The sequence below is a fragment of the Dermacentor silvarum genome, chromosome 6 (assembly GCF_013339745.2).
Source record: "Dermacentor silvarum isolate Dsil-2018 chromosome 6, BIME_Dsil_1.4, whole genome shotgun sequence".
Classification (NCBI taxonomy): Eukaryota; Metazoa; Arthropoda; class Arachnida; order Ixodida; family Ixodidae; genus Dermacentor; species Dermacentor silvarum.
Genome location: NC_051159.1, coordinates 34,501,178 through 34,527,072, shown reverse-complemented (window position 1 = coordinate 34,527,072; position 25,895 = coordinate 34,501,178). Strand labels below are relative to the sequence as shown.

General features: G+C 44.2%; 2 protein-coding genes across 3 annotated transcripts; both read left to right on the top strand.

Moving 5' to 3' along the window:
- Positions 1 to 3,722: 3,722 nt before the first annotated feature.
- On the top strand, positions 3,723 to 10,953 carry LOC119455410 (ribulose-phosphate 3-epimerase-like). Its single transcript, XM_037716817.2, has 5 exons — positions 3,723 to 4,210; positions 4,708 to 4,815; positions 8,536 to 8,670; positions 10,550 to 10,636; positions 10,751 to 10,953. The coding sequence occupies exons 1-5, from the start codon at positions 3,932 to 3,934 to the stop codon at positions 10,868 to 10,870; spliced, it is 729 nt and encodes a 242-aa protein (XP_037572745.1). The 5' UTR covers positions 3,723 to 3,931; the 3' UTR covers positions 10,871 to 10,953.
- Positions 10,954 to 11,552: 599 nt separating this feature from the next.
- On the top strand, positions 11,553 to 25,346 carry LOC119455411 (myosin-2 essential light chain-like). Of its 2 annotated transcripts, XM_037716818.2 has the most exons (6): positions 11,553 to 11,668; positions 11,751 to 11,778; positions 12,417 to 12,557; positions 14,992 to 15,156; positions 22,343 to 22,420; positions 25,108 to 25,346. In XM_037716818.2, exons 1-6 carry the CDS (start codon positions 11,666 to 11,668, stop codon positions 25,134 to 25,136), a joined length of 444 nt encoding a protein of 147 aa, XP_037572746.1. In that variant the 5' UTR covers positions 11,553 to 11,665; the 3' UTR covers positions 25,137 to 25,346. The 2 variants fall into 2 exon arrangements, with proteins under 2 accessions (XP_037572746.1, XP_049524712.1); XM_049668755.1 differs by lacking the exons at positions 11,553 to 11,668; positions 11,751 to 11,778 and adding an exon at positions 11,928 to 12,066.
- The last annotated feature ends 549 nt before the right edge of the window (positions 25,347 to 25,895 follow it).

Here is a 25,895-nt window from a genome sequence, read left to right as displayed (position 1 = left end):
AAACTCAACACACACCCCTTGTCCAGCATTTCTACCAGACCTGCGCGTGTCGGGGCAATAGCAAACAATTAATAAAATAATAAAAAAGGTGCTAGGGCCTTCACATTTTAATATAAACCACTTATATTGCCCCTGGAAAAGCATCTTTCCAGCAACACATTTCAGTTTAAAAGTGAAGCCGACTTTAAGGGCATCGGTGTAAGCTCGCTTTTCCACGTTCAGTGTTGCAGTGAATGAAGCCTACTTGCCGTATGCGAACGATGCGATGCGAACGGGTCCCGATAACGCCATCGTGTTCTACTCTTGAAGGCAAAGCTTAAGCGTCCTCCAATTTTTTCAACTGCAAATTTATGTTTACACCATTTTGCCAAGCATATATGCATGGATTATATACAACACGACATCTTCAATTTTGCTGTCGTTGTCAAGCGCGTCATCTGCTAGCGAGCGCGCGTTCGCTATATACGCGGATGCTGGCCGACGCCCAATTTTTCTCGCAGAACGTCTGTGCAGTACATGTTTTTATGCTTTAATTGCTTTGGTGCGCCCATGACTCTTGACGGCCGGTACCAAATGTAGTTTTAGCCAGGTGAACTGCTGTTTTTACCACTGTCTTCTAAAAGTAACTGGTATCTCTGCAACATAAAGCTACGTAAGAAAATTTTATGATTGATATCGTGTCATATTATGTGCGCTTCTTGTTGGTGGATATTGATCACAGACAATGATAGAAGAAAACAATATTAGACTGAAATAAACCAGGTTTATTGATTACGTGGCGCGAAGAATCGAATGACCAATGTATTTCTAGGTAGTTAAATCAAAGGGTACATAGACATATATATTCACGATATATAAATAAGGGAAAAAATAACAAATATTCTAAATGCACTAATTGAAAAAGTGAGAACTCCCGACCGGGAATAAGCGCACGTTTTTGCAGTAACAAACAGACTTATTAGTGAATACTGCACATAAAACTCTCATTCGCAGAAACAATATTCATAGCAGGCAACACCATCTTATATATATATATACACGCCGAATAGTCGTTTCCGTTCGAATGTAACGCATAACATCAGTATTGATGTCTCAAAGGTGAGTGGCCGATGCAAGTGAGGACTGTTATTCCGAATGATTGTGCTGCCGGAGAGTCGTGGCTGTTGCGCAGAGGCGCAGTTCTTGAGAGAATGAACGCACGGGTGTTAATAAGTACTGCTTAACAAGTTCCTAGCTGTCATTCAATATAAACGCTCCTGTTTTGGGGCAGCCTGTAAATCTGCTAACTTGATTCATACAAGGAAAACTTTTTTTTTTTTGACACTCTCACCATGTTTGCAACCCATTAAAACTGTGTGCCCCATGTGATACGTACCACACTTATCTTCTTCAATGATCGCAACAGATCTGCACATATCTCTACGTGTATGTGAGACATGCCCTTTAATTGTTTCATTATGGTCGTTATGATAGTGCACCGGATAACTGAAAGCAGCCGTTTATAATATACAAGCTGCTGAGTTGAGCAGTCATACATTTGGGAATGGCATTACATTTATGTATGAAATATAGGAAAAGCGTAACATGTTTTTCTTGGAAATCAGACTTGAGAATAATTTATTTTGTTTACACCCCTAGAAAAAAGCCGAAGAACGCAGCCACCTTCTTTCCTTTTTTTTTTAACAAGTTCCTTGGTTTTACGTGGCAAAACCGTCATATGATTATGAGGCACCCGGTTTAGTTTTGACCACGTGGGGTTCTTTAACGTGCACCTAACTAGAAGTACATGAATCTTTTTCCATTTTGTTCCCATCGAATTCCGCGACCTGAATTGAACCCGCGAGCTCCAGTTTAGCAGCGCAACACCGTATCCACTATATAGCAATTAGGCTACCGCGCAGGCATTCTTTGATTTCTTTTTTGAAGTATCGTAGGGGGAAAAAATACCACATACGGCTTACGGCCAAAGATGACTAACTAAAGCCGTTTTCGGCGCTCAAGGTCCGACCGCAATAAATGACCCCGTACCAATTACTCAGCGTTCTGTTACGCGAGGAAGGCGGAAATTTGAATGAAATGTTGCACTGCAATTTACTTTTTTTTATCTATAACAATGCTTCCCGTAAATCTCAATACAAGGCGCCGGATATGGGGCAGATATTTTTTATTTGTTTGAAGCGGCAATCAGGAAGGTTACATATGTTTCTCCGTCTGCGTTTTGCAAGACCTACTGATGGCAAACTATATGCGCAACAATACCCACGAGAGATACAGGCTGCTTGAATGAGAAAAATATTTGTTCTCCAAAGGGAACCATATAATAACATAGTAGAATGATAGCTGACACTGCAGCCGTAATGCACCCACAATCACCGAGCGGCATTAAAAAAATAAAATAAAATAAAGAGAAAGAAAAGAATTTATTCTTAAGGCATAAATACATGTCATATGCAATTATGAATACCATTTGAGCGGTCTGAACGCAAAAAAAAAAAAAATTGAAGGACACTTTGTAAATTCCAAAGTGTGTTCGGCGAAGAGTGACTATTGCTATGCGCCGCTGTGCCATCACGTGATTGCTGAGAGAGTGTGAGGGGGAGATGCCACAGCTCACACCGTTCCAGGGCACGGACGGACGGACGGTCGGACCGCGCGAGTATGAGCCATTAAAGGCTTTCGCCTTAATACCAGCGCGCGAAGTAGTACGAATGACCCTGCCGAGCAGTATCGCCATCCAATGGCGCGATCTTAATGCGGCCCAATCCACTTAGAGTTACTGTATATGCTACCCAAAAGCGTAGGGAGCATGTACAGTAACACTAAATCCACTTCGATCGCAGCGCCGCCACGAGAGAGAGAGGTTTATTTGAAGAAAGGCAGAGAGGTCGGCTTGAGCGTTAGTTTGCTCTGGCCTGCTACTCTACACTGGGGAAGGGGGGAGGGGATAAAAAGGGCGATGAATGATGATGATAAGATTAGGAGGTGCGTATGTACATGTCCATCCCGTTGAGGTCATACTATAGCCGTGCATGGAGTCCAGTGGCTTGAAGGAAGGCTATAGTCGCTTCGATGACCACAGCTGCGCTGCTGGCGTCAGGCCAAGGACCTAAGACAATCTCGTCAGACATTGGTCTTTTAGTCACTCGCTGACACAGTATTTTTCCAAGTCGGGCGCCTCACTGCAAAGCATGTGCCGCCCCAGCCGTTCTTCCCACTCCACCGTATTCTAGTACACTCTAGTTAGAATCGAGTGAACGTTTGTGTGCTTACCACGGTGGTACACTGATGAGAGCCCTAAAGAAACGTGAGGTAAAATCCTAAATATCGAAGTTGCGAGAAGCTCGCGCCACAGCAGTCGGCCCAGCGCCATTGAAAGTGTCATGTAACGTTCTGTGTGCTTTACGAAGACCAAAATCAGCTAAATATTGCACGTGGAAATCCTATTAATTACACACATATTTTTCTTACATTGAAAAACGCGCCTCAAACACCAATTTTTTTCACCATGACGTCATCAGCGAGCTCGCGCACTTCATGTAGGGCAACTAGAATACATTTTTTTCGTTGTTTTAGGAAACATAAATCGAAAAACAGTTTATAAAACATTTTATATATAAAACATTTATAAAACATGACGTATTTTTGGTTTGTTTTCGCTGCTTCTACAGCGCTATGTCAATCGTAGTCAAAGTATAGCCAAAGCAAGCCCGGTCCAGCTTGACCAGCCGCAGCCGCAAAATGTATTGTAAGGAAGCCGACGCCGAAGCTGCGACCGACTCGCACATGTGATTGATTAAAGGCATGCGAAGTGCGAGCTCCGCGATAAACGCAGCGGACAGATAGAAGCGACTACTCGTCGCAGCGGACGCCTTTAGGTCGTTATCCTCTTTTCAAGCGCACGCTGTTCGCGCTGCATTAACTTTTATTTCGTATGAGCGGCGTTCGTGTGGGTACCCAATTAGCTGCCAAAATGACTTCCTCAAACTTGAAGTGCAAAATTGGGCCGTCCATTCTCAACGCCGACTTGGCGAGCATATACGACGAATCTCAGAAACTGTTGGATAGCGGAGCGGACTACCTCCACCTGGACGTGATGGACGGGCATTTTGTGCCGAACCTTACTTTCGGACATCCCGTTGTCAAGTGCCTCAAGAGCAAACTGCCCAAAACGTTCTTCGACATGCACATGATGGTGCTCGCACCGGAGCAAGTAAGAATTATCTATACTCCTGCTGGTTCATCATTTGATATTTTTGCCTACAGTTAAGAGTTATCCTTATGTTGATAGAATTACATGTGCACTGTTGGAACGACCGAAACCCAAGCTCTTATTTTACAGTATCTGGGCCGCGATTTTGTTCCGATGCCTTCCGCTCGATTCTATGCCACTAGTTTTTATTATCCACCCTTCACGGCCGGCTGATCCCATTCGCGAGCGGACCGTCGCTCCTGACCACTGACGAAGCGCAACAAGGAATACCGTCGGAAAAGACATCGCTACAAAATCGCGGCCACCATGACTGCAGCCCAGCTGATTCATTTACTGTACTGTTGCTTCAGTTCTTGGAGGACTTGGTAATGCAGCAAGTAGCAACAACCAATTAAGGGGTGCCAGTTTTATATTACAGCGACTCGTCACGGGTATGTACTTACTATGGTGTTACAGAAGCCCCTGACTGTGCTGCGCATATCTTCTTTTCTTTTCAGTGGGTGTCCCCGATGGCAGATGCTGGTGCCGATCAGTATACATTCCACTACGAGGCCACGTCAGATCCCCTTGGACTTGTGCGCAAGATTAGGGAAGCTGGCATGAAGGTCAGCTCAGATTTCCACATCACGATTAAGGAAGTAACATGTGCAACGAAGAAAATGATATTTCTTGAAAGGTTTCCACCATGTAAAACGCGCTTCAACCCTCTGCCCCCCATGTGTGACTATAACTTCAGCATAGTCAGTGAAATTGCAGGTGTGCACACAATAGCGTAAGTTATTCACACTGGCAGTTTGTGGTTGGATCTGTTATTAAAATGATCCCAGGCATATTACTTCACTGCAGTTTGCTTTGCTGCATTTTTAAATGCACGGTACCACTGAGCTCTGACTAGCAATTAAGCTACTGCTCACCAAATTGTGCCTTCTGAATTTTCAGGGAGTGCCATGTATAAGTTAGAAAGTAATGCTAAAGGAAAGGTAGAAATGCTTGTGGACCAAGCTCTGTGTGTGTTGACAAAGGGGCCCTGACACACTTTTTCAACATAGTAAGAAGATGTTGCCTATCGGTACAAGAGGCTGCTGTGAACACGCAAGTCAAATGATATTGCACGCCATGCAGCAGGAAATTGCAATATCGTGTCAAATACAGTGCGAAATCGCTTGCTGTCACTTCCGCAATGTCGTCATGCAGCATCATCGTAGGCAGCTAGACCCACCAGCCACTATTGGCTGATTTCGTGATCGCGAGAACATTCTCAGTAATAAATAAGTGCTGATTTTCAGTTTTTATGGCGAGCATTTTAGCGGCCTGCATTGTAGCTAGTCTTGCTGTTGGCAGATCGCATGCGTATGAGCTGTCTAGAGTTTTAGGCGCGTTGCGTGATTGCATCTGCATCCATTGATTGCATCTTCATCCATGTCAGCGCCATCACATTCATGTAGGATCATTGCATCCAACATCATGCTTACTTCTCGTCCGTGAACAAGGCTGAGTGTAGTCATCTGTGTTGTTTCTTACTTAGCGGTGTTGTAAGCAAAAGTTATATAAGGCAGGATCTCGTCCCAATTTTGGTGTTCTACCACCATGTACATTGAAAGCATGTCTTCAAGTGTTTTGTTTAGGCACTCGGCGAGTCTGTTGGTTTGTGGATGGTAGGCTGTCATCTTGCTGCGAGTTGTTCCACTGAGTATCAGGACATTATATAAAAGGGCGCTGCCGTGAATGTGGTTCCTCTGTCTGTAATTACAGTGGTTGGTGCATCATATCTCAGCACAACATTCTCTACGAAAAATTGTGCCACCTCCGCTCTTGTGCCTGGCTGGAGAGCCGTTGTTTCGGCGTAGCAAGTCAGATAATCAGTCGCGACATTAACCCAGCGGTTTCATGTACTAGATGCAGGAGGTGGGCCCAGAAGGTCCATTCCAGTCTGGTCATATTCGTGGGACCTGAATGGTTTGTAGCAGGGCGGCTGGTTTTGCTGGGGGGCGATTTGCACCTCTGGCAATCGAGGCAAGTCCGTATGTGATGTTTCACAGCCGTGGTGAGTCTTGGCCAGTAGTACCTTTGTCGTGCTCTGTTCAGTGTCTGCGTGTAGCCTAAGTGGCCAGAAATGACCTTGCTGTGACATGCTTGCAGTACTTCACTCCGAAGGGGTGTAGGAATGACCAGTAAATAGCTGCATCTGATGGGTGAAAAGTTCTTTTTGTAGAGAACATTGTTGCGTAAACAAAACGATGACAGTCCTCTTGCGAAAATTCTAGGCACATTCGGTGTTTGCCCATCTAAAAAATTAATATTGTATCGCACACACCCAATCCTTCTTTTCTTCTTCTTTCTGGAGTTTTTACGTGTCAAAACCAGTTCTGATTATGAGGCACACCGTAGTGGAGGGCTCCGGATTAATTTTGACCACCTATCCTAAGGACATTTAACACACCTTCCACCTGGTCTGGACGCCTAGACATGCCTCTCTCCCCATAAACAAGTGCGCTCATGCAGGCCCGAGAACTCGCTCACTAGGTGCCAGTGGGAGAGTTGTGCAACCCAGATGAAGCAGACACATAAGTCGCACCCCTTGGGTATCGAGATACTACTATAGATACTACTATAGCCAGGCCTGGCTCGGATATCAACCCCCAGACTTGTCCTTATCTCGAGAGGACGCAGTGGCTATAAAGCAACTTGACCCCCGTATTCACAAACGCTCCTCTTGCCCCCAGTCTGCTTGCCCCAATCTTCACTTCCCTCATGTCCTCCACCCTACATCCCATTCCCCCCGCTGGCCAAGCTGTGGTGGGTAATTGTAAATACTGGTCATTTGGTCATTGTAAATTGTTGTGCCTGACGGTCCCTCGGGACAAAGAATGCTTCATCGGCAGACATGCAGCTGTGGAGTGCTGCTCACGCTTCGTCGTTTTCTCGAGGCCAAGGAGCTGCTGACTAATTCAGCGTCACCTGGGGTGAATGAACGAGCAATTATGTCTCGTATCTTCGGCCGTGCGACTTCCCGGAGCTGATGGGCGAGACAAGTTCTAGGACCCCAGGATGCAATGAGTCATTGGCCTCGTGCGGCATTAAGACGACAACGTCGCTTTTGGGGTGTTTCCAGGAAGCATCAGCGCCCACCCGGATTAACTACGATGGGGCACGGCGCCGACTGTGACGCGCAAGCCAGGAGCCCCCTTCCGAGATGACAGCAGCCGCTGCCTTCCCTGGAAACGGTGGCTTCCGCGAAGGCCAGTATCCGGACCTTGTCAAGCTGACGGTCACAGAGAGGCCACTAATACTTGAAAGGGGCCAACGTCGAGCTTTCCCGAGTTGCCACTCGTTGCCTGGTGTGTGGGGGCGATCAGGCAGCATTGGAGGCGGAGCCCGTCGGAACGGGGACACATCATGGGTAGGATATTGCGAACTGGCTGGTGTTTGTGATTGGCCAAGAAGAACTGCAGTGAATTCCCTCATTGAGTGTAAGGGGGAAATTAACGGCATAAAAAGCGGAGCTTGAGTGTTGTGAGAGAGGCTTGACCATATAGACGCTGAGACATGTAGACGCTGAGACATGTAGACACTCGGACATGCAAAGACGTTAGCATGTAGTAGCTCCGATCACCATGGAGCCCTTGTTTTAAAATATGTACTTATGTATATAAAACGCTTTTCTTAACTCTCTGGATATCTCCTTCTCCTGGCACTTGGCACAACACCACCCATGGATGATTCGTGGCCTCTCAGACCATGGGACTTCACAACAAAATGCTGTTGGGGTGCCCCCCACCCCAACAGTATTTCATGCAACTCTGGAGTGTCAAAACCCACTGCCTGGACAAAGACCACACACTAACCCCATCCCAACACTGTATAGCTAGGAGGCCATGCTGCAGGATGGAAACTTGCAGGTTCAGCAGACAGTGATCTGGTGGGACCGTGACATCGCCCTCGACTAGGGGCCCAACCCTCTAAACATGTAACGAGATTAAAGTTGTTTCTCTCTATCAGCCTGTTCAAGGATGTGCACAGCATTTGCCTGGTTCATTCTCCATCTTAGACCAGCGTACACCTCACGCAAGGGGCTTCACTAAGCAAGCACTCTTTGAATTCATGAAAAAGGCTGGTCGCTAAGCTGTTTTGGGGCTCCTTCGATGAATGATTTTAGCTGGTGCATTTTGGGGGGGGGGGGGGGGGGGTGGCTCCTTTTATGCACGATTCTTTTTTAGATGTGCAGGTTCTCACCAAAGAAAATATTCACTAAAACAGTGCACAGACCGTATTTTGATGTTTGCACTCGTCTTTACACCCATAGCCTTGTCATTCATTTTTTGCAGGTTGGAGTGGGCATCAAGCCAAAGACACCAGTGGATGTTGTACTTCCTTTGGTGGAACATGTTGACATGGTACTTGTGATGACCGTGGAGCCCGGATTTGGTGGACAAAGTTTCATGGCTGATATGATGCCCAAGGTACATATAATAACTTACTTCCTTCACACTTCGTGAGCTCTCACTTTAATTTGAGGCACAATTTGGTCATTGTTTGCATCTATAACACATGATTGCAATCTAATCTGGTCATTGCCTCGCAACATTCAGTGGTATATATGGTGAAATCTCGATACGATCTTCACGGCAACCGGAAAATAAAGCATATCATCCGAAAACCATATCCAACGTATTATCCAACCAAATCGTATTATCGGGCAAAAAAAAAAAAGTATCCCGAAAAACGTATTATGCAGAATCATATCAACGAGGTTCCACTGTAGTCTGCTCGGTGTATCTAGAAGGCTGCTTTGGAGCTACCACCTTGACAATAGATTTAGCTGTATCTCTTGAAGATGTCTTTTAGTGTTCAGTCACTACCATACTTTACAAGAAAATAATTGGCATTTATGATACGTACAAAGTTGGGCACAATACAGTGTGAATTTTTATCAGAAAAGTTGTTATATCCATGGATTAGCGTCATGGCATGCCTCTGTACTATTGCACAGCCCACATAGTGAGAAGATTGCTGCCACAATCTTGCCAACAAAATGCTTGAATGACCTTTAATTAGTCTCAAAATTCATATAAAAAGCCTCAGCTGATAATAATGACCCAAGTGAAAAATAATTTTTGCTAAGCATTCACAGTGCACTACACCAACATTCATATCTTACATGCTCTTCACAGCTGCAAAGTGAGAACAGTGTGTGTGCAATGGTCATGCTAGTGCAGCAGGTAGAGTGTAACAGTGTGCGATGAAATCTTGTGCAGGAATTTTATTAAAATCTAATACTGTCGACACTACATAGCTGCGTCCTATGTTCTATATTGTAGGCCATATCATTGTATGAGAGGGCAGCTCCAAGGTAGAGAGACCTAAAGGTGATTTCAGTGGAAGCAAATGCGCATATTTATCGTGCAGATATTTCAGTGAACTATAGAAGGGCATGCTAACAATATCACATACTTACATTGTTTAGAATCAGTTTATAAAGAATTATAATGAGTCAACAATGCAGAACCTTAGTGCTGCCATTAACAGTAGAAAGTAATTTCCCTGCTCGGCTTTGAGCAACAAATGAAGTTACCATAGCAACAGTGTAATCATATTGGCAAGTCGAAGCACTGAGCCATATGAATAGGTTGTTCAAAAAGCCAAGTTGGGGAACACAGCATTTCATAACAACCTTCCTTAAGAGAAACATGGCAATGCCATGTAACTTGGCTTGGCTTCGTTGAGAACACACATTGTGTCTTTTTTTCTTCTTTTTTTGTAGTTCATATGTCTTGCATGCTAGCCATTCATTGTTTCTTTAGAGCAGTTGAGTGCTTTGCTTTCACAGATAATTAATACTGTTGCATAATTTTCATATCATAAAGTAAGTCTCAACACATTTGAGTGTTCATGTTGTTAGATCTAGATGACATTTGGGCAGTAACTGATCATTAGTGATAATTTTCCATTTATTTTCTATTTTGAATGTTCTGAAAGCACTATGATGGTAGAACCTAGAGGCTACATGTAATTAGTTATTGCCATACAATGAATTTGCAATGACAGATTAGCTGATTATAGAAAACAAGATTGTTGTTCAAAGCTGGAAAGGTGAAGTCTAGACAGATCCATGTACCGGGGGGGACAAGTAATTTCCATGCTGAATGAAGTGCTGTACTGGCAGTACACATAGACACTAATGCCAAATTACCTACTAGTATTCTTAGTGTTGAACTCTATGGGAGTAACAGCTGATGCTGTTAATGGTGGCATGGAGGCATAATTTTTGTAAGGATCGCAAAGTGAAGAATTTGTCTTTTATACAATTGTGATAACCCTTCTTGTACCCTATTTCTACAGGTGAAACTTTTGCGCTCTAAGTTTAAAGAATTGGACATAGAAGTGGATGGTGGAGTGGGGCTCAACACAATTCAGGAGTGTGCTGAGGTATATACAATATTCCTTGAACATTGTTTGTTACTGGAACTTAACTATGTATATCTTGCATGATTATGAGTTACAAGAAATTTGACTCGTCTTCATTTCTCTGCTCAATTTCAGGCTGGTGCTAACATGATTGTCTCAGGAACAGCCATCACAAAGAGCAAGGACCCCAAGCATGTGATCACAACTCTGAGACAGTCCGTAGATAGCATAATTAAAACAAAAGCTGCACATTGATTGTGTAGCACATATTGTGATAAAATGCATTTTTCGGTGCTGCAATTTTACAGTGATGTTAATAAACGTTATATATTTTTATACTTTACTGTGTCATTGTGTGTTGTATAAGAACTTATGTTTAATGTGTGAATAGGTAGTTAAGGGGCTTAGCAGAAGAAACTTTATCAGCATTTAGTCTAAAGTAGAATAAACTATATCAATGTATCAGAATAAACTTTTCATTGTCTAAATATATACTAGCCTGGTGTTGTGTTAATGCCATTACGTGGTACAATAAATACTGTTAAAGAGAGAATAAAGCGGTTGTCAAATGGCTTCATACGAGTTGTTGCACAGAAAAGTGAGTTAATGTGTGAATTTCAAACAAGATAAGCTCACAGGATGATGGAGGCTTAAAGTGATTAACAGTGGTTAAACAATGGGCACGTCATTGGAACCGTTTCGACAAAAACAATAGAACTTATTTTCGTCAACGAGGACAAGAGAAGTGATGAAGACAAGTCGGGGCAGCAGTTGCTGGGCTTGTCAAAACGTTGGCTCCAGCGACATTCCTCGTTCGACCACAACCACTTAGCAAAATTCGAACTGCGCAGCTAAATGTTTAAGTATACATGCCTCTGGGTCAGAAGGGCGTAAGATAAACGAAAGCGAAAGAGAGGATACAGCAATGTACTTGTGTGGCAAACAATGCCGCTAGCAGACAAGAACTTCCGGGCGGGAAATGACATCACTACCGCACGCGGTGAGGGACCTGTGGGAACGCCATTTTAGCTGGTCGGCTGTCTGTTCATCATGGTAAGAGTTTTCGTTCGGTTTTTTGTGTCGTGAACTCGTCAGCTAACTCTTCTGCGTTAATGTAACTTCTCATGCTTTACAGGCCGGGTACACGGACGATCAAATTAGTGGTAAGTGAACCAGCTCACAAATCTGTAGTGAGCGCGACGCTTGTGAAACGGGAATGCCGATCCGTTGACACACCCAGTTTGTCATCCTGCTGCTTGCTAGCTGCGGTGTTATCCATCCCGTGGTCTGCGGCTTTGTGTTGTAGTTTAGGCCATATTAGGAAGTGCGGCAATGTTTTGCAATGTAACAGTCGAGCTAGTCGTATGCTACAACGATCGAAAGACATTGTAGCCTCGGGCTTTCACTTGCGATGCGCTCGTTTCGCAAGTACTTCTGCTTCACTGAAATCGGTAATGTCATTTGGCACTATTTTCAAAGTGTGAGATGTGCCCTTATCTTACTAACGTCGCGGGGGACTTGCACTTCTTCATTGATAAACTTCAGATATTTATATCGCCGTTCCGCGGCTGTAGCAGGCAGGGCGGATGTCGAGCTGCGGATACTTGCGCAGGATTCGATGAACAGCGTTTCGGGATCTTTATTTTGTGCTGTTTCCTCCGTAAAACAGCGTTTTATGCATGTTAACGCGGGTACTTTAGTCTCCGAATTGTAGGCAGCACGTAAACCTGGTTGCGATGCGGCCGCAGTTGCCCTGTTTGAGCACTTTTTGGTGGCGTCTTTTTTTCGTTGCCGCATGAAGACTACCAGGAGGCCTTCTCCCTGTTTGACAACAGAGGGGATGGCAAGATCAACATCTCCCAGCTCGGCGATGTTCTTCGCGCCCTTGGCCAGAATCCCACTGAGGCTGACGTGAAGAAATGCTGCCACCAGCTCAGACCTGGTAAGTTGTAGTGCTCCGCGAAGTACAGGAATCACGTGGTGGCTGCGGTGTTAAATGCCATACCATTTTCTAATTGTCTCCTTTTGAGGTAGATCAGGATAGAGATTTGTGGCACAGGGACATTTTTGTGTATGAATTGTGATACTTGTGTGTATTTCCTAATAAAAAAAAGAGTGGTGCCATTTCTGAGTCATCTGTTGTTAACTATCCTTAGTGAGACAAAAAGGTGCATTGAAAAAGGAGCTGTCTTAAAAGCGTGCATAAAGGTGCGTTCAAAGGAGAGGTACCAGGCTAGGCTAATAAACTTTGGCAGGGTAGTAGATTGGTTCCATTATGTCATTGCACTAAAGGAAGCAAACTAGGCAGAGATGTGTGTGTGGCAGAAGAAAATACAGTATTAATATCTAGCTTTCAGGTGATGTATTGCGTCTCCCAAAACCTGCGAAGTCCATTGTTGGGCATGTGTTCATCACACGCAGCAGATTGTCATATGGTGGTCCGTGTACTCTGAGGTGTCCTCATGAAAGTTCACTGTACCCTATATATTGAAGTGCAAAAGGAAAAAAACATACATGGGACAAGTGCTACCCATAGAGGTTAGCAACTTACACTCTTGGTGGGCTCCATCCATCAAGAGCAAGCAAGATCACTGGCAAGGTATTAGCCACAACTAGTGGGAAGCTGCTGTATCCTTCACATCAGTGTAACTCAAGCTCAAGTAACAAATATGACTAGTGTTGATCCACACCTGACTGTTCATTTGAATGCACCCTAGCACCCTCGTTTATGTCATGCAAATGAATTTTTCTTATTTGCCACTGTTTGTAAGTAACCCAACAGGTGCCTAAAATGTGATCCTTGCAGGTGCAGGCATAACATGTTTTAAGGTTTTGGCATGGCTGTTGGATAAGGAAAATCTGTCATACAGGGAATTATCTGCGAGTAGCTCAAGGTAGTTTGTCACTCTATGCCAACAACACATACATGTTCAAAGGGCCCCGTCGATGCCTCTTTCTGTTCTGACCTTGTTTCTATTTGCTATGATTTCCACTGTAGTATGTTCAGTGCAACATACCCTATTAGCATTGGATTGCTTGTAAACATTTAAAGCTGAGTATTTTGGTATGAAGGTGTCATAAAACCAGCTTTTGCTTAGTTCCTCTGCGGCCCATTAAAGGCAAGCAGTCAACTAACTGTTGGGTGTCATGTTGAATGCAGTGGTTCTCATCAGATCACTGAAGTTAAGCAGCGTTGGGATCAGGGGGGGGGGGGGGTCGACCCTTTGGAGGGAGATCACCTAGTTAATTGCAATTGCTGCTGACTAATCTGCTGGGGCCAATTGTTGATGTCTAACCAACAGTCTTTTGGGTTTGTTGATTTGGACATGATGTGATATCAACCAGCGCTAGGGGACAGGGACATGTGACAAAGGCAAAACAACATGGCACATCTGTGCCACATTGTCTCGCCTGCGTCTTGTGTAGCCGTTCCTTAGTGCTAATATTGCGTTTAGAAGAGCAGCGAATTCTGAAAGTTGGTTAAGATTCATGATTTTAGGCAATGCAAGTGATGAATATGAAGGAAGTCAAATTACAAACATGGCACTGAACTAGCAACTGAAAGTTTATTGCGAAAAAAAAAATTATATATGTAAATATATGCTGAGCACATTACATGTTTGACAATGGCAGGTTTAAACTAGGTACAGCAATGATTAGTGTAAACTAAGCATGTGCATACCATCAACCCAAATCTATCAGATACTTTGCACTCAAGCAACGATAGGGATGGCTGGCTGACACAGGTGGAACCCTTCTTTCTTATGTAGCATTGGGGGCACGTTAACGATCCCTTGGTGGTCAGAATTTACCTGGAGTCCCCCACTACGCTGTGCCTGATAATCAAATCGTGGTTTTGGCACGTAAAACCCCAGAATTCATTCATTTTCTTCTTATGTAGAAGGCCTCCACGACTTCCCACATCTTATCCCAATGTTTGGACAATACCATGGTGCCTTCAAAAACCGGCTCGCAGACACAATCACAGCAGCGAACTGATAGGTGGGGATATGCAAATCCCTTCAGGGAGCTATTGTGTTATCCTAATGTAATATTAAGGCAACGGCCAGTTTGGCTGATATAGACAAGGCCATAAGAAAAGGGAATCTAGTAAACTGAGCTGCTGTTGTTGGAACACCATTGTTGGCAAGAAAAAAAAATTTCAACCCATGTTTGATGCTGCACACTTCACTGACTGAATGTTTCTTGGAAAGGGATAGTATTGCATCATGTGATGGGGGCTTTGAGTAGCCAACATTGTGCGACTTTTAACAGTGAGATGTTTTCCCTTAGTATTGCATGAACTGGCATTGTGTTCATTTGACTGCTGGTACTTCGTCTTTATATGTTTATGTTGTTTTTATCTTGTGTTGCAGATGAACGGATCAGTTTCGACGTGTTCCTGCCAATCCTGCAAACGATCAGCAAGAACCGTAGCACAGACACGGCCGAGGACTTCATTGAAGGCCTGCGCCATTTTGACAAAGATGGAAATGGCTACATCAGCTCAGCTGAGCTGAGGCACCTGTTGACCACCTTGGGTGAGGTTTGGAACTTGGAAATGTCACATATAAAACCCGGGGCCGTATTCTGTAACGCTTCGGTTTTCGAAAAATTCGGTTTGGCGGTGGCGTCACATTGGGGCAGTCCGTTGACTTAATGAAACCAAGTGGAAGGACAGAGGCCAATCGGCGCGAAGGTTTTTTTTTTTTTTTTTTTTTTTGTGGCAGTGAACCTCACCAACCGAGTAAAAATTATAGCAATTTACGAGTGCTTCTTGGTAAATAAAAATAATTTGTTCATGGTATTGATGAGGTTTATATTTTTCATTATGAAACGTGTGTGTTGTACTGGTGGTGAGTGACTTAACGAATTTTGTTTATTTAGGTTGACCCATTTATGCCTCTAGGTGGGACGTCGTACGCTAACTTCGCGTTGCGGCCCTAATACACATTCAAGTTCCTCGCACAGTCAGAGCGCTGTCTCTTTTGAGAATCTGAATTGTCGCCTGAATTCCTCGTCTGTCGTCTCAAAGGCGTCTTGTCGACGTCGAGGTCGTCGCTGTCTATCACGGAGGCTCGCTAAAAGCACGATAACAGGCGCCACAGGCACCGCACATGCTGTCATTTTGCTCTGAGTGCCGTGATCTAGCCTGTGCACACGGCACGCACAGGCTCTGCACACGGCAGACCGCGCTTCGGATCAGACCGAAGCAGTGTGCGCGGCTTCGCTTTGTAGCAGACGACAAAGTTGGTTTCCGCGTGATTGACATGTGTGTGACGTCATCAAAAAATGCGTTCGCGCCCTGAGGCGATGGCATCACCCAGGCGGCGAACAATCACTGCATGCAAACCGAATTCTTTGAAAACCGAAGCGTTACAGAATACGGCCCCTGCTTTGCCCATAACGTGCTGTGGTGAAACATAAGGCAAATGCAACTCACTCCCTTCTGGCACTACATACACCTTCTGCATGAATTGAGATGCAGACAAGTCGAAAGCGATTAGCGTTTGTTGTGTGTTCATGTTCACCTGTGCTTGTAATGTGAACCATATCCAAGCTACAAAATGCACATATGGGGCTATGCAGTGCTTGGAAGCTAGCCATGGAGAGATTGCACTGCAATGTAACTACGCATAAGAGGTGTTCTGATTACTTCTTTCTTGTTCACACTTCAGTTTTTGCTGATGGTACAATTGTGAATGCCGAGATAAGGCTTCAGAATTAGAATCACTATTCAGAAGAATTACGTTTAAGAAGCACTTCCTATGTCTGAGGGCATTGGGTGCGTTAAGTTAGCGCACTCCGAACTCCAAAGGAGCACGCTCGAGTGAGCTCGACTGCGACGCCTTCGGAGCTTAGCTTAATGGCGATTTTCGCCGACTGCATTTGGGCGCACGAACACGCCGTCTGGCGCATGTTATGTTATAGTGTACTAGATTACGTATGCGATGCAAGCTGTTCGTGCTGTTCTCAAAGGTGCCCTAATCTAGTACACTATAGTTATGTTGCTTCCGCATCCGCTATTGCATTGGGCGCGCTTTTCGAAGATGGCGTCCGTCGATAAGCAACCTCCTGCAGTTCTTGATAGACGATGAAGAGCTAGAAGAACTTGACGCGCGGCGACGGAGACAGCAGCAGTGACTTACGTATGTGATGCAAGCTGTTCATGCTGTTCTCAGAGCTGCCCTATCAGAGGATTTATTTCTGCTCCGTGGTATGCCTACTGGTGACTCATTGCCGATCGCAAGAGGACCGAAAGCCTTATGATCTGAGGCATCCAGGATTATGTGATCAACGTCATGCCCAGATACATGGACACTGCCACAGCACTGCCCCAACATCTTCTATGATAACATGAGGACCTGAACGTATTGACGAGAAGGCGCCAAACTGCGACTATTCGGTTACGTACCTGTGCCTCTGGCAAGTAATGATCGGGCCGTCATTCTCGGTTCTTGACAAGCTCATACCGCGCCAACACACAAAGTTGCCGATCGCACCTAAGAGCAGACGCCCGGCTGCACAGCGGTGGCAGGAACGAGTGGGCAAGGAGAACGGACTTGCAGAAGTGGAAAGAGTCGGAAACACATCATTTTTCCGGAAGCCGTAGCAGGCGCGCGCTCGTGCGCACCGTTTCCAGCGTGGAGCGCGTAGTGTGTGCTCAGTGATCACGCACTGGAAGTCGCTTTTTTAGCTGTTAAGTGTAAAAGAGCGCACTGTGCTGGCTAGAGCGCCTTAACACGCCCATTTCTAACATACTGCGCTGTGCTTTGAATGCACATTAAGGAACCGTAGATGGTCAAAATTAATCCATAGCCCTTTACTATGGCATCCACCATAACCCGCTGCATTGCTTTGGTATGATAAACCTGACCAATCTGAATGGAACGTATTACATTATTGTTAGACACTCTTGCATATGTCTGGAGAACACCTAAAGGGGCCCTGAACCACGCCTCGGGCTTGGTGAAATAACATAGTCCGCAGGTAGCATCCGCTGCAGTGAACATTTCAGCCAAGTTTGGCTGTCATACGCAGTATGTGGAGCTCGCTAGCGGAGCGCGAAGTCACCTTTCTCTCAAACGCTCTTTTTTCAAGAGAAGCCATGCTCTTCACTCTTTTCTGGATGCTTTATTCCATAATAAAGCAGATTCTCATGTGCGGCTGCTATTGCTATTGGTAGCTCCGGTCGGCTACATAGTGTAGATACCGTGGCCGCTGCGGGCGGCACGCCACAAGTCCACTGGCTAAGCTCACTGTGGCTCGCTGAGGACAACCGCGTTTGGCTTATGTTTGGCACGCCGTAGGCACCAAAATCTGAAGTCCTGGCGTCTACATTAAGATCCAAAATGAAATTTGTATTGTGCGCCGCCACGGTGACATTTAGTGGGCGGAGTGTTGTGGGCACGATTCATTCCGCCGTAGCTTTCGCAGTGAAAGGCATTAAAGAAGGAACGGGAGCACAGCGGAGGCCGTGTTTTATTGCGAATAACTCCGCTTCTGCTGAATGCTTTGAAGTACTTTTTGCGGCAAAGTATTTCTAAAATAGATTATTTTCACTTCAAATGCATTTCTCCACTTCGATCAAAAGTGATTCAGGGCCCCTTTAAAGAACATAACCTCCTCATTATTATAAATAAGAGAGTTGTCCTACTTTTCATTAGAATGTAGATATCTTAAAACACCTCGCTTCAAATCGGCCCCAGCTCCGCCGCCACCTATTCAGATACATGTAAAACACAGAAATGCTTTTCTTAGATAACCCTTGAGTCGATAATAAATGAAATTTGTGGCATTTGAAAGAAAAAGTTAAATTCTAGTGACTGTTGGAAGTGGAATTTTGATTTATGGCCTGAATGCATTCATAAAAATTGCCGAAAATTCATAAATTTGAGAAAAATAGAAGCGCGAAGTTTACGAATCCACAACTCTGCACCAAGAACAGATATCGCAGTTCTGTAAATTGCACCCGTCACAACATCCAAGGCGGACAAATTGTATATATTAATTTATATCTTGCATGAATTTGTTACAATGCTCACGAAGGTTTTGCAAAAGTGCTACTCTCATATTAGTGGTGTACTTGAGAGTCATGTATAATACATCAAATTTGTCCACTTTAGATTTACTTTTAGATGCAATTTACAGAATTGCTCTATCCTTTTTCATTGCTGAGTTAGAGTTGTAAACTTGATAGTTTCGTTTGCTGACAGCTAGTGATTTACAGCAATTTTTATAAGAAAAATTGAAGGCCTAAAAGAAAAATACACTACCAACAGTCACTGAATTCTAACTTTTCCTTTTAAATGCAGGAAGCCTCGTCAAATTTAGTTAAGTGGTTGCCGAGAAAAACAATTTCTCCTTTCCCATGTATTTAGATAGGAGTGCCCGAGCTAAAGCTTCCTCTTAAAATACCCCTTCATCAACCTGCAATATACAGAATTTAAAGAAAAGTAAGGAAAACAGTGAAGAAATGTGCGTCTCTTGAAGAAAGTTCCATAGGCATGTGAACCAGGCACCAAGGATTTTAATGCGAAAGTATTATATGCCCCATAACACGAAAATCCGCCGTTGTAGTCTGCGGCGTGACCGAATGATGGTACCAATAATGGCCGACGACAAAGAGTAAAAACACGTAAAAGAATACTCGAGTTGACGCAAAATTTCTCAGAGAGGTTCATGTGAGCAAAGTAAACTAATGCCTTTGGAAAGAATATTAGGTATATTTCATTCTGGGGGTGTTCCGGAATCGAACCCGGGCCTCTAGGGTGCGAGACGAGCACGCTTCCCCGACGCCAAGGCGGCTCCACTGTTCTGATTGACTAAATAAGTGCCTAGTGCACGCTTCATTACGCACGTCACATTGCAGCCATCTGGCTGACTAAACGTGTGGCTAGTGCTTGCGTCAATGGGCCCGTGGTGGCGCAGCCAATGGGTAGCAGGTGGCGCCACGTCATGAGTGTGTAAAATAAAAAGCAATAATGTCCAATTGAGCTCGTTTTCATTTGGCCTTATCGACGCGCAGGTAAAATGCAGGCGAAGCCTTTCACAGACACGGAACGAGCAGAAAAAAAGTGTATCACCAAAAAGACTATAATGCTTTCGTATTCACACTCGTAAGCAGTCTTAAATGTCTCTGCCAAATTTTTTGTCATCCAAATGACTGTTTTGGTGCGGTAGTTTCAACGTCAAATTTGTCCATTTGGAAATTGACCAATGTATCATGCTGCCATATTTTGCGTTAATGCGGGGTAGTCACAGTGATAAGCAAGATGCTAGTGAAAAAGTGTCTTTGCATGAAAACAGAACAGTTCTGCAGCAGAACTCTGCTGCATTTCTTGCTCACTATGCACCCAGTATCCACAAATGTGACAGGTACTGCAGTGTAATAGTATTTCTTGGCGGGTACTTGTGCCTGCCTGCAGTAAATTGGGCCAAAATTCGCCAGCGCCGTGCAATCAGATACGAAACCAAAACAGTCTTTCCGACGTTTGCATGCTTTACTGCAAAACACCGGTTTCTTGCGACGAAGCTGACTTTAGGAAACGGGCCACCATTGTGCAACATATATTAGACTCTTGCCCATTTTTCTTGCTAAAATATCAGGTGTGCGTTAGATTTCTACTTTTTTTAGGAGCTTTAATGTAATTTCTACATTAGTTTTCTAATTTGAACGCATAAAAAGTGTGTGCGCGTTTGATTCTGCGGTGTGTAAGAATCGAGCAAGTACTGCCAGATGAGTCAGCGGTGTGTATTGGCATTTTCTCTGCATCTTGTTTAATTCCAACCGCTGGATAATTCGATAAATTTCGTAGGTCCGGTCATGATAGAAGTAATGGAATTAAACTGTACTAATCTCCAAAAACGCACATAAAAAGCATCTGTCTGCCTTAAAATTGCAGCTTCCAAGCTTGTATCTGTTACTTAGGAGTCGGTGCATGAAGAGTTGAAAATAAATATTTTGGGATGGCTAACAGCATCATGTGAACAGTGTTGCAACATAGAGTTAACGATTTTAGTGCACCTGTGATTTTTGCCCAGGTTGTTGCTCAGATTTTACGAAGCAACATCAATACATGTTTAGCTTTACATTTTTTTCATGTTGTACTGGTTGACACACATTGTATGTTGTTTGGCTTGTCAAAATGCACTCCCTATTTGCGTAGTGGAAATGTGGTCAAGTGGTTTAAGCTCAAAGAAGTCATTCCATTCTGACTGAAAGCTTATGGTCAGAAGGCATGTTTGTCAAGCATAAGTGCAATGTTTGTTTAAGTTTAGTCCATCTAGCTGGTCCATATTTCTTGCGATCTCTGTTTCTTTATTTAGAATTCCTCAGTGACTGTGTCAGCAAGTGTTTTGCAAGAGAGGTTTACATGTGTGACTTAGTTTCGAAGTCGGGTAACTTTGCCTTTATAGACCAGAATTCTTTTTTTTCTCTTGCATCCGTGTTTACAGATAGAGCACTTCATGTCGACCCCAGTCACCATCGATTGGCGTGGCCCACACAGGGACTGCAGGTTTGGTGACTGGGCAGCTGATGACTAAGCCACGACAAGCGAACGCTGGCAGCAGTTGTGTAATTACGTGAGAGGAAAAGGCCGAGTGCTGTCTAAGCCATTTGTTCAGCCACTTCCCGCTGTCCTCGGCAAAAGAGGGCTGCTACTTGCAAGCACTGAAAATTCTGCTGTCTGTTCGATTCACTAGTGAAGGAGGTGCTGCACCTTGCTATTCATTGCACTGGTGCAACATGGCGTCGTCCGCATGTCACCATTTGTTTCGTTGGTGCAGAGCTATATACACAGCAGTTCCTGCACTTGTGAGAGAGGTACAGTGCAATGCTTGTGCAAGAAGAGCTGGGCTGGTTCTGTGCAAGCACGGAACTGCCCGAACCACAATGAACTAGTGCATAGTGAATCAAATGGACCTTTGGTCTATAGGTTCTATACTCATTGAAGAAGTGTACATAGCTTGGAAATTGAATGCAAATCCATTTAACCAGAGAAGTGCACTTTCTCTACATCGTTCTTAAGTGAAGCATTTTCAGGTGTTTTGCTTGATCGGATGTTTTTGTGAGGAGCTTGCACGTCGGTCGTCGTGATGGAAGACAGTGGCTTTGCACGATCTTTCTTTTTGCGGTCACAGCATCTAGTGAAGGGGAGATAGTAAAAGATGGTTCAGGCAAATGCCAGAAAATGATGGGACAGTGTGCCACATCGGTTCAACCGCACGCATTTTGTTTCCCTCCAGTTTGAGCATGTGCGCTGCCTTTTTGCATTCGTTCTCCATGAAAGGTTAGCGCGTGCCTTGCGCTGGATCAAAAAGCATGTGAAGTCATCTAGGTGCTCCACATAAAGAAAAACCATAAATTTCGCATTTCGGTTCCATCTATTACTTGACTGCTAAATCAGTCTTCTAGAAAGATTTGGCCTAAGCTAGTAGTAGTATGAGGGTGACCACACAGACAGGCTTTTTGTATTTATTCCGTACAGTTTGCAGTAAACTGTCAGTTGCTAGTTCAGCGCTTGTCCTGCGTGTTTCTTTTTCTCTGTCGCCGCGCTGCCGCCATAGTAAACTTGAAAGAACTTGCTCAAACTTACACGCTTTCATGCAAGGTGCTTCATGCAAGCGTAGTTTGCATCCAGGAAGCAAGGGATGATTGCATTGATCTGCGTAGAAGGGCAATCTACATTTAAATGCACATCCTCTTTTTTTTTTTGTACCCAGGTGAAAAGCTGACCGATGACGAAGTGGAGCAGCTTCTTGCTGGCCAAGAGGACTCGCAAGGAAATGTCCACTACGAAGGTAGAATATGTGGACTTGTCGTGGGGGGGGTCCTGTCAGCTTGTACTGACAGAAAACTTGTGTCGTTTTTATTTCATTAACAGATAGCTGTTGCGCCAGTTGTAATTATGCTATAGCCTCAGTTCCTCGAGAACTCAACGAATATTTCTGCTACCTTTTAAATTGACCAGCTGAAAATGTACACCAAGTGCAGTGTCGCTTATGTGAAAAAGGAGACTTATCATGTTACGTAAACCTGATGTAGTGATCTCGTAGGAGCCGCCACCACTGCACACCATGTCTGTGCTGCTGAAAACTGAGTCCATTCAGTGCTCGGCAAAACAATAGGGTGGAGCAGGTTCCCCTGCATTTACAAGAGAAAATGCCTTTTCGCAGCTTTCAGCGACATTGGCCTTGTAGTGCCTTCAACCACCACGCCGGGCTGACTGGCGTGGTGGTTGAGTTGTGATACGATGTGTCTGCCACCTATGCTTTCGTTGTCACCAGTCACTTTTTCATGTTCAAAGCTGTCTTGCACTTGGCACAGGTCTTAAATGGGTCGTATAAAAGGTGATGTAATTGATTATTTGTTGAGCGCTTGAGGAATTGAGGTTTTTTTAGTGTAATCATGGCCTTGGGAGCTCAGAAAGAAAACAGCCGGTGGTGCACAATTTTCATGTCAGTATTACTTTAAGGATATTTTTAAAACCTTACATTCAAGTTGTACATACTACACAGCCCTGTTTCAATTAAGTACTCCTTGTACTATTATATGGAAACACCAGATCTTTTAACTTACACAAATTATAACCTGAAGTACAGCACAGTATTGTGCATTTACTGTGATGACTGTAGAAATGTGGCTTAACTGGAACTTACACGACAGGATTTAGTTTAAGCAAATAAATACATTAAAGTGAATTTGACCATTGAACATGCAAGCTTGCCTGCACTCTAAGAGAGGTGTTGGAATAGTGAAAAGTTTATATTGAATGGGGATATTTCAAAAAATGTGAGATTCAAATTGTGAATATAAATTGTGCATCTATCCATGGCAGGTGGGCTCCAGTAACAATTGTAATGTCATATCTCTGAAGTATCAGTAGCTTAAGATGCGAGACAGTTCACCTTACAATTTGAAGAAATATGTGTGGATGAAAAGCCATTCTTTTGGCACTAGAAGCCCACTTAAGTTTTTCTTAAGGAGCTTACAAATAGTGTGACACTGGTTTTGGATGTTCTGGCCTGTGATGCATGTGCTTTTAAAAGTTCAATTCGTGATTTTCTTCATGCAGAAATGTTGGGCTATAATATACTAAAACGCCTGCAGGCGTTACATGGAGGGGTGGGTACGGGTGTAGGTACAGAGAGATCATCATTATTTTAAAGAACGTGCAAATCCAGCTCAATGTTGGGATCTGAATGATGTGAAGCTTGCGATAGCAGCAGTAATGGGTGACATGAGCACAGCCTGTGCTGTTAGCTGCCTGTGCCACGAATATGAAGGCGATGTGTGGTACCTGTGTAGGGAAGAATGTTGATGAGAGGTGTATGGGCACAGAGAAGTACGGCACATATCTAAATACATTTATGGCTTCTCTACCCTTTGTGTGATAGTGGCAGCACATATCCCACTTGGGAGGTATGTTGGCCAAGGATTGGCGCATACCTAGTTGCACATACACAGTGGCCCTTTTGGTTGTCTTCTCTACAGGACAGTGGGCAGCAGCGATCACCCATAAAGTGAGGGAGAGGCAAAGCAAGCTTCACTTTCAAAAACAATAGAGCAACAAATGTTGGTAAAGTAAACTGTATAACATATGAATATTCAATAATTATTGAATAACTCAAAATGAGCAGAATTAGTATGTAGCAAACATAAGTGGGCAGGCTTACCTGATAATTACTAAGAGTAAATCACTGAAATTCGGAGGGAGATTGTTTTACATGCTGTAACATGTCAAACATGTAGGGCTGCCCGACTTTTATTCAATGTGTCCACCTAGTGGACATGTCCATTTCGTCTGCTGCTGATTGGCTGGGGGCGCCTGCCTCCTTCTGTTGCGTACCTTAGCCCAACCAGTCAGCAGATGAAAGGGACATGTCCGCTAGGTGGACACTCACGTCACGAATTCCCTTTGCCCTCCATCATCGAGGGAGCGTCTGGAACTGCTTTTGGCAGCTTCCAGCGTGGCGTACAGTTTCCTGCTTTCCCTGGTAGATTATCCAGCACAATTGTCTTGTTTGGTGACTGGTTCCTATAGGCTCAAGTGGCAGCAGTATTGGAGTGCACCCGCCTTGGCCCAGAAAAAATGTTCGTGCAGGTTACCAGCCAGATTTATCTGTGTAGTCATCTTGCAGGTGAAACTGTTCGAGAGCTTCTCTCATGTATTATTGAGTTTCTTAGAGAGAAGGAAAAAAGAAAACAACACATTTACTTGCACATATATCTTGAGCCGACACATCTGGCAGTGCACAAGCCATAAGAATGGAGCACACTTGCTGTTGCTGAAGGAAAAAAAAAAAACTAAAAATTGGTGCAGGTTTGGTGGTCATGTCTGCTCGTCATTTGTACATGTTACAGTCGATATTTCAGAGTTTAGATGTGGAGCCCAGTGTTAAGGGCTACTGCAAGATTTAAACATGTATGTTGTGATCTGAACCCAGTATATGATGCTAGTGTGAAAACTTGTATTTTTTTGTTGCAGACTTTGTGAGAATGGTGATGAACGGCTGAACTCTGCGGTACAGCATCTCCAAAGCTGGCTCATGGGGAGTCGTCGGTTTATGAAATGTGGGGCCAACTCTTCATTCCAGAAAGAATGTGCTCTGTGCTGCCAGAGAGGAGACCATAACTCGGTGCAAGTGTATTGACTGCATTGTCGACTACTATGTATTTATGCTTCATGAATGGTCTGGGAAATAAAAATTTCTGCACAGAATAAAACGTGATTCGTGAAAAAAAAAAAAGACAGACACCGAGGGACCGCGGCGTCCTGGACTGAAAATGCCGCCCATCTGGGGACTACCATCATCGTCTGCTCTTAAAATAAAGTTGCATCTCTCTCATTACAGTAAAATTAATGAAGCCCAGTCAGCTGTTCGACTTGAGCTGGTGATTCTTTGCGTTGATGACAAACTGGCTTTGTAATCTTGATCTGCGGCGAAGCGCTGTGGAGTCGCCGTTAATGAATGCTTATCAACGCTTAGGAAAATGTTTCAAGGTCAGGGATGCCATTACATCACTGTTAGCGGTACGTAATGCACGTCCGAAGCACGTCGATAGCAGCTCGGCCGTTGTGAATCGCAGACAAGCGTTTGTTGGACGCTCGCGTCGACAAAAAGACGATGGTTACACTTGCAGTAGCATGCAACCCCATATAAATCAGTTTCCGTACATGAACATCTTCGAAGTGCGAATCTGACAAGGGCGCGCCCATCGCGACTTCGAATTCTTCCTTCAGAAAAAAAAAATGCGCGCAAGAAAGTAGTTCCC

Coding starts and splice junctions, on each gene's coding strand:
- LOC119455410 (XM_037716817.2), top strand. CDS start 3,932: ATGAGCGGCGTTCGTGTGGGTACCCAATTAGCTGCCAAAATGACTTCC. Junction 4,211..4,707: donor TGGTGCTCGCACCGGAGCAA/GTAAGAATTATC, acceptor TTTTCTTTTCAG/TGGGTGTCCCCGATGGCAGA. Junction 10,637..10,750: donor CAATTCAGGAGTGTGCTGAG/GTATATACAATA, acceptor GCTCAATTTCAG/GCTGGTGCTAACATGATTGT.
- LOC119455411 (XM_049668755.1), top strand. CDS start 12,027: ATGCGCTCGTTTCGCAAGTACTTCTGCTTCACTGAAATCG. Junction 12,067..12,416: donor CTTCTGCTTCACTGAAATCG/GTAATGTCATTT, acceptor TGCCGCATGAAG/ACTACCAGGAGGCCTTCTCC. Junction 15,157..22,342: donor GCACCTGTTGACCACCTTGG/GTGAGGTTTGGA, acceptor TTTTGTACCCAG/GTGAAAAGCTGACCGATGAC.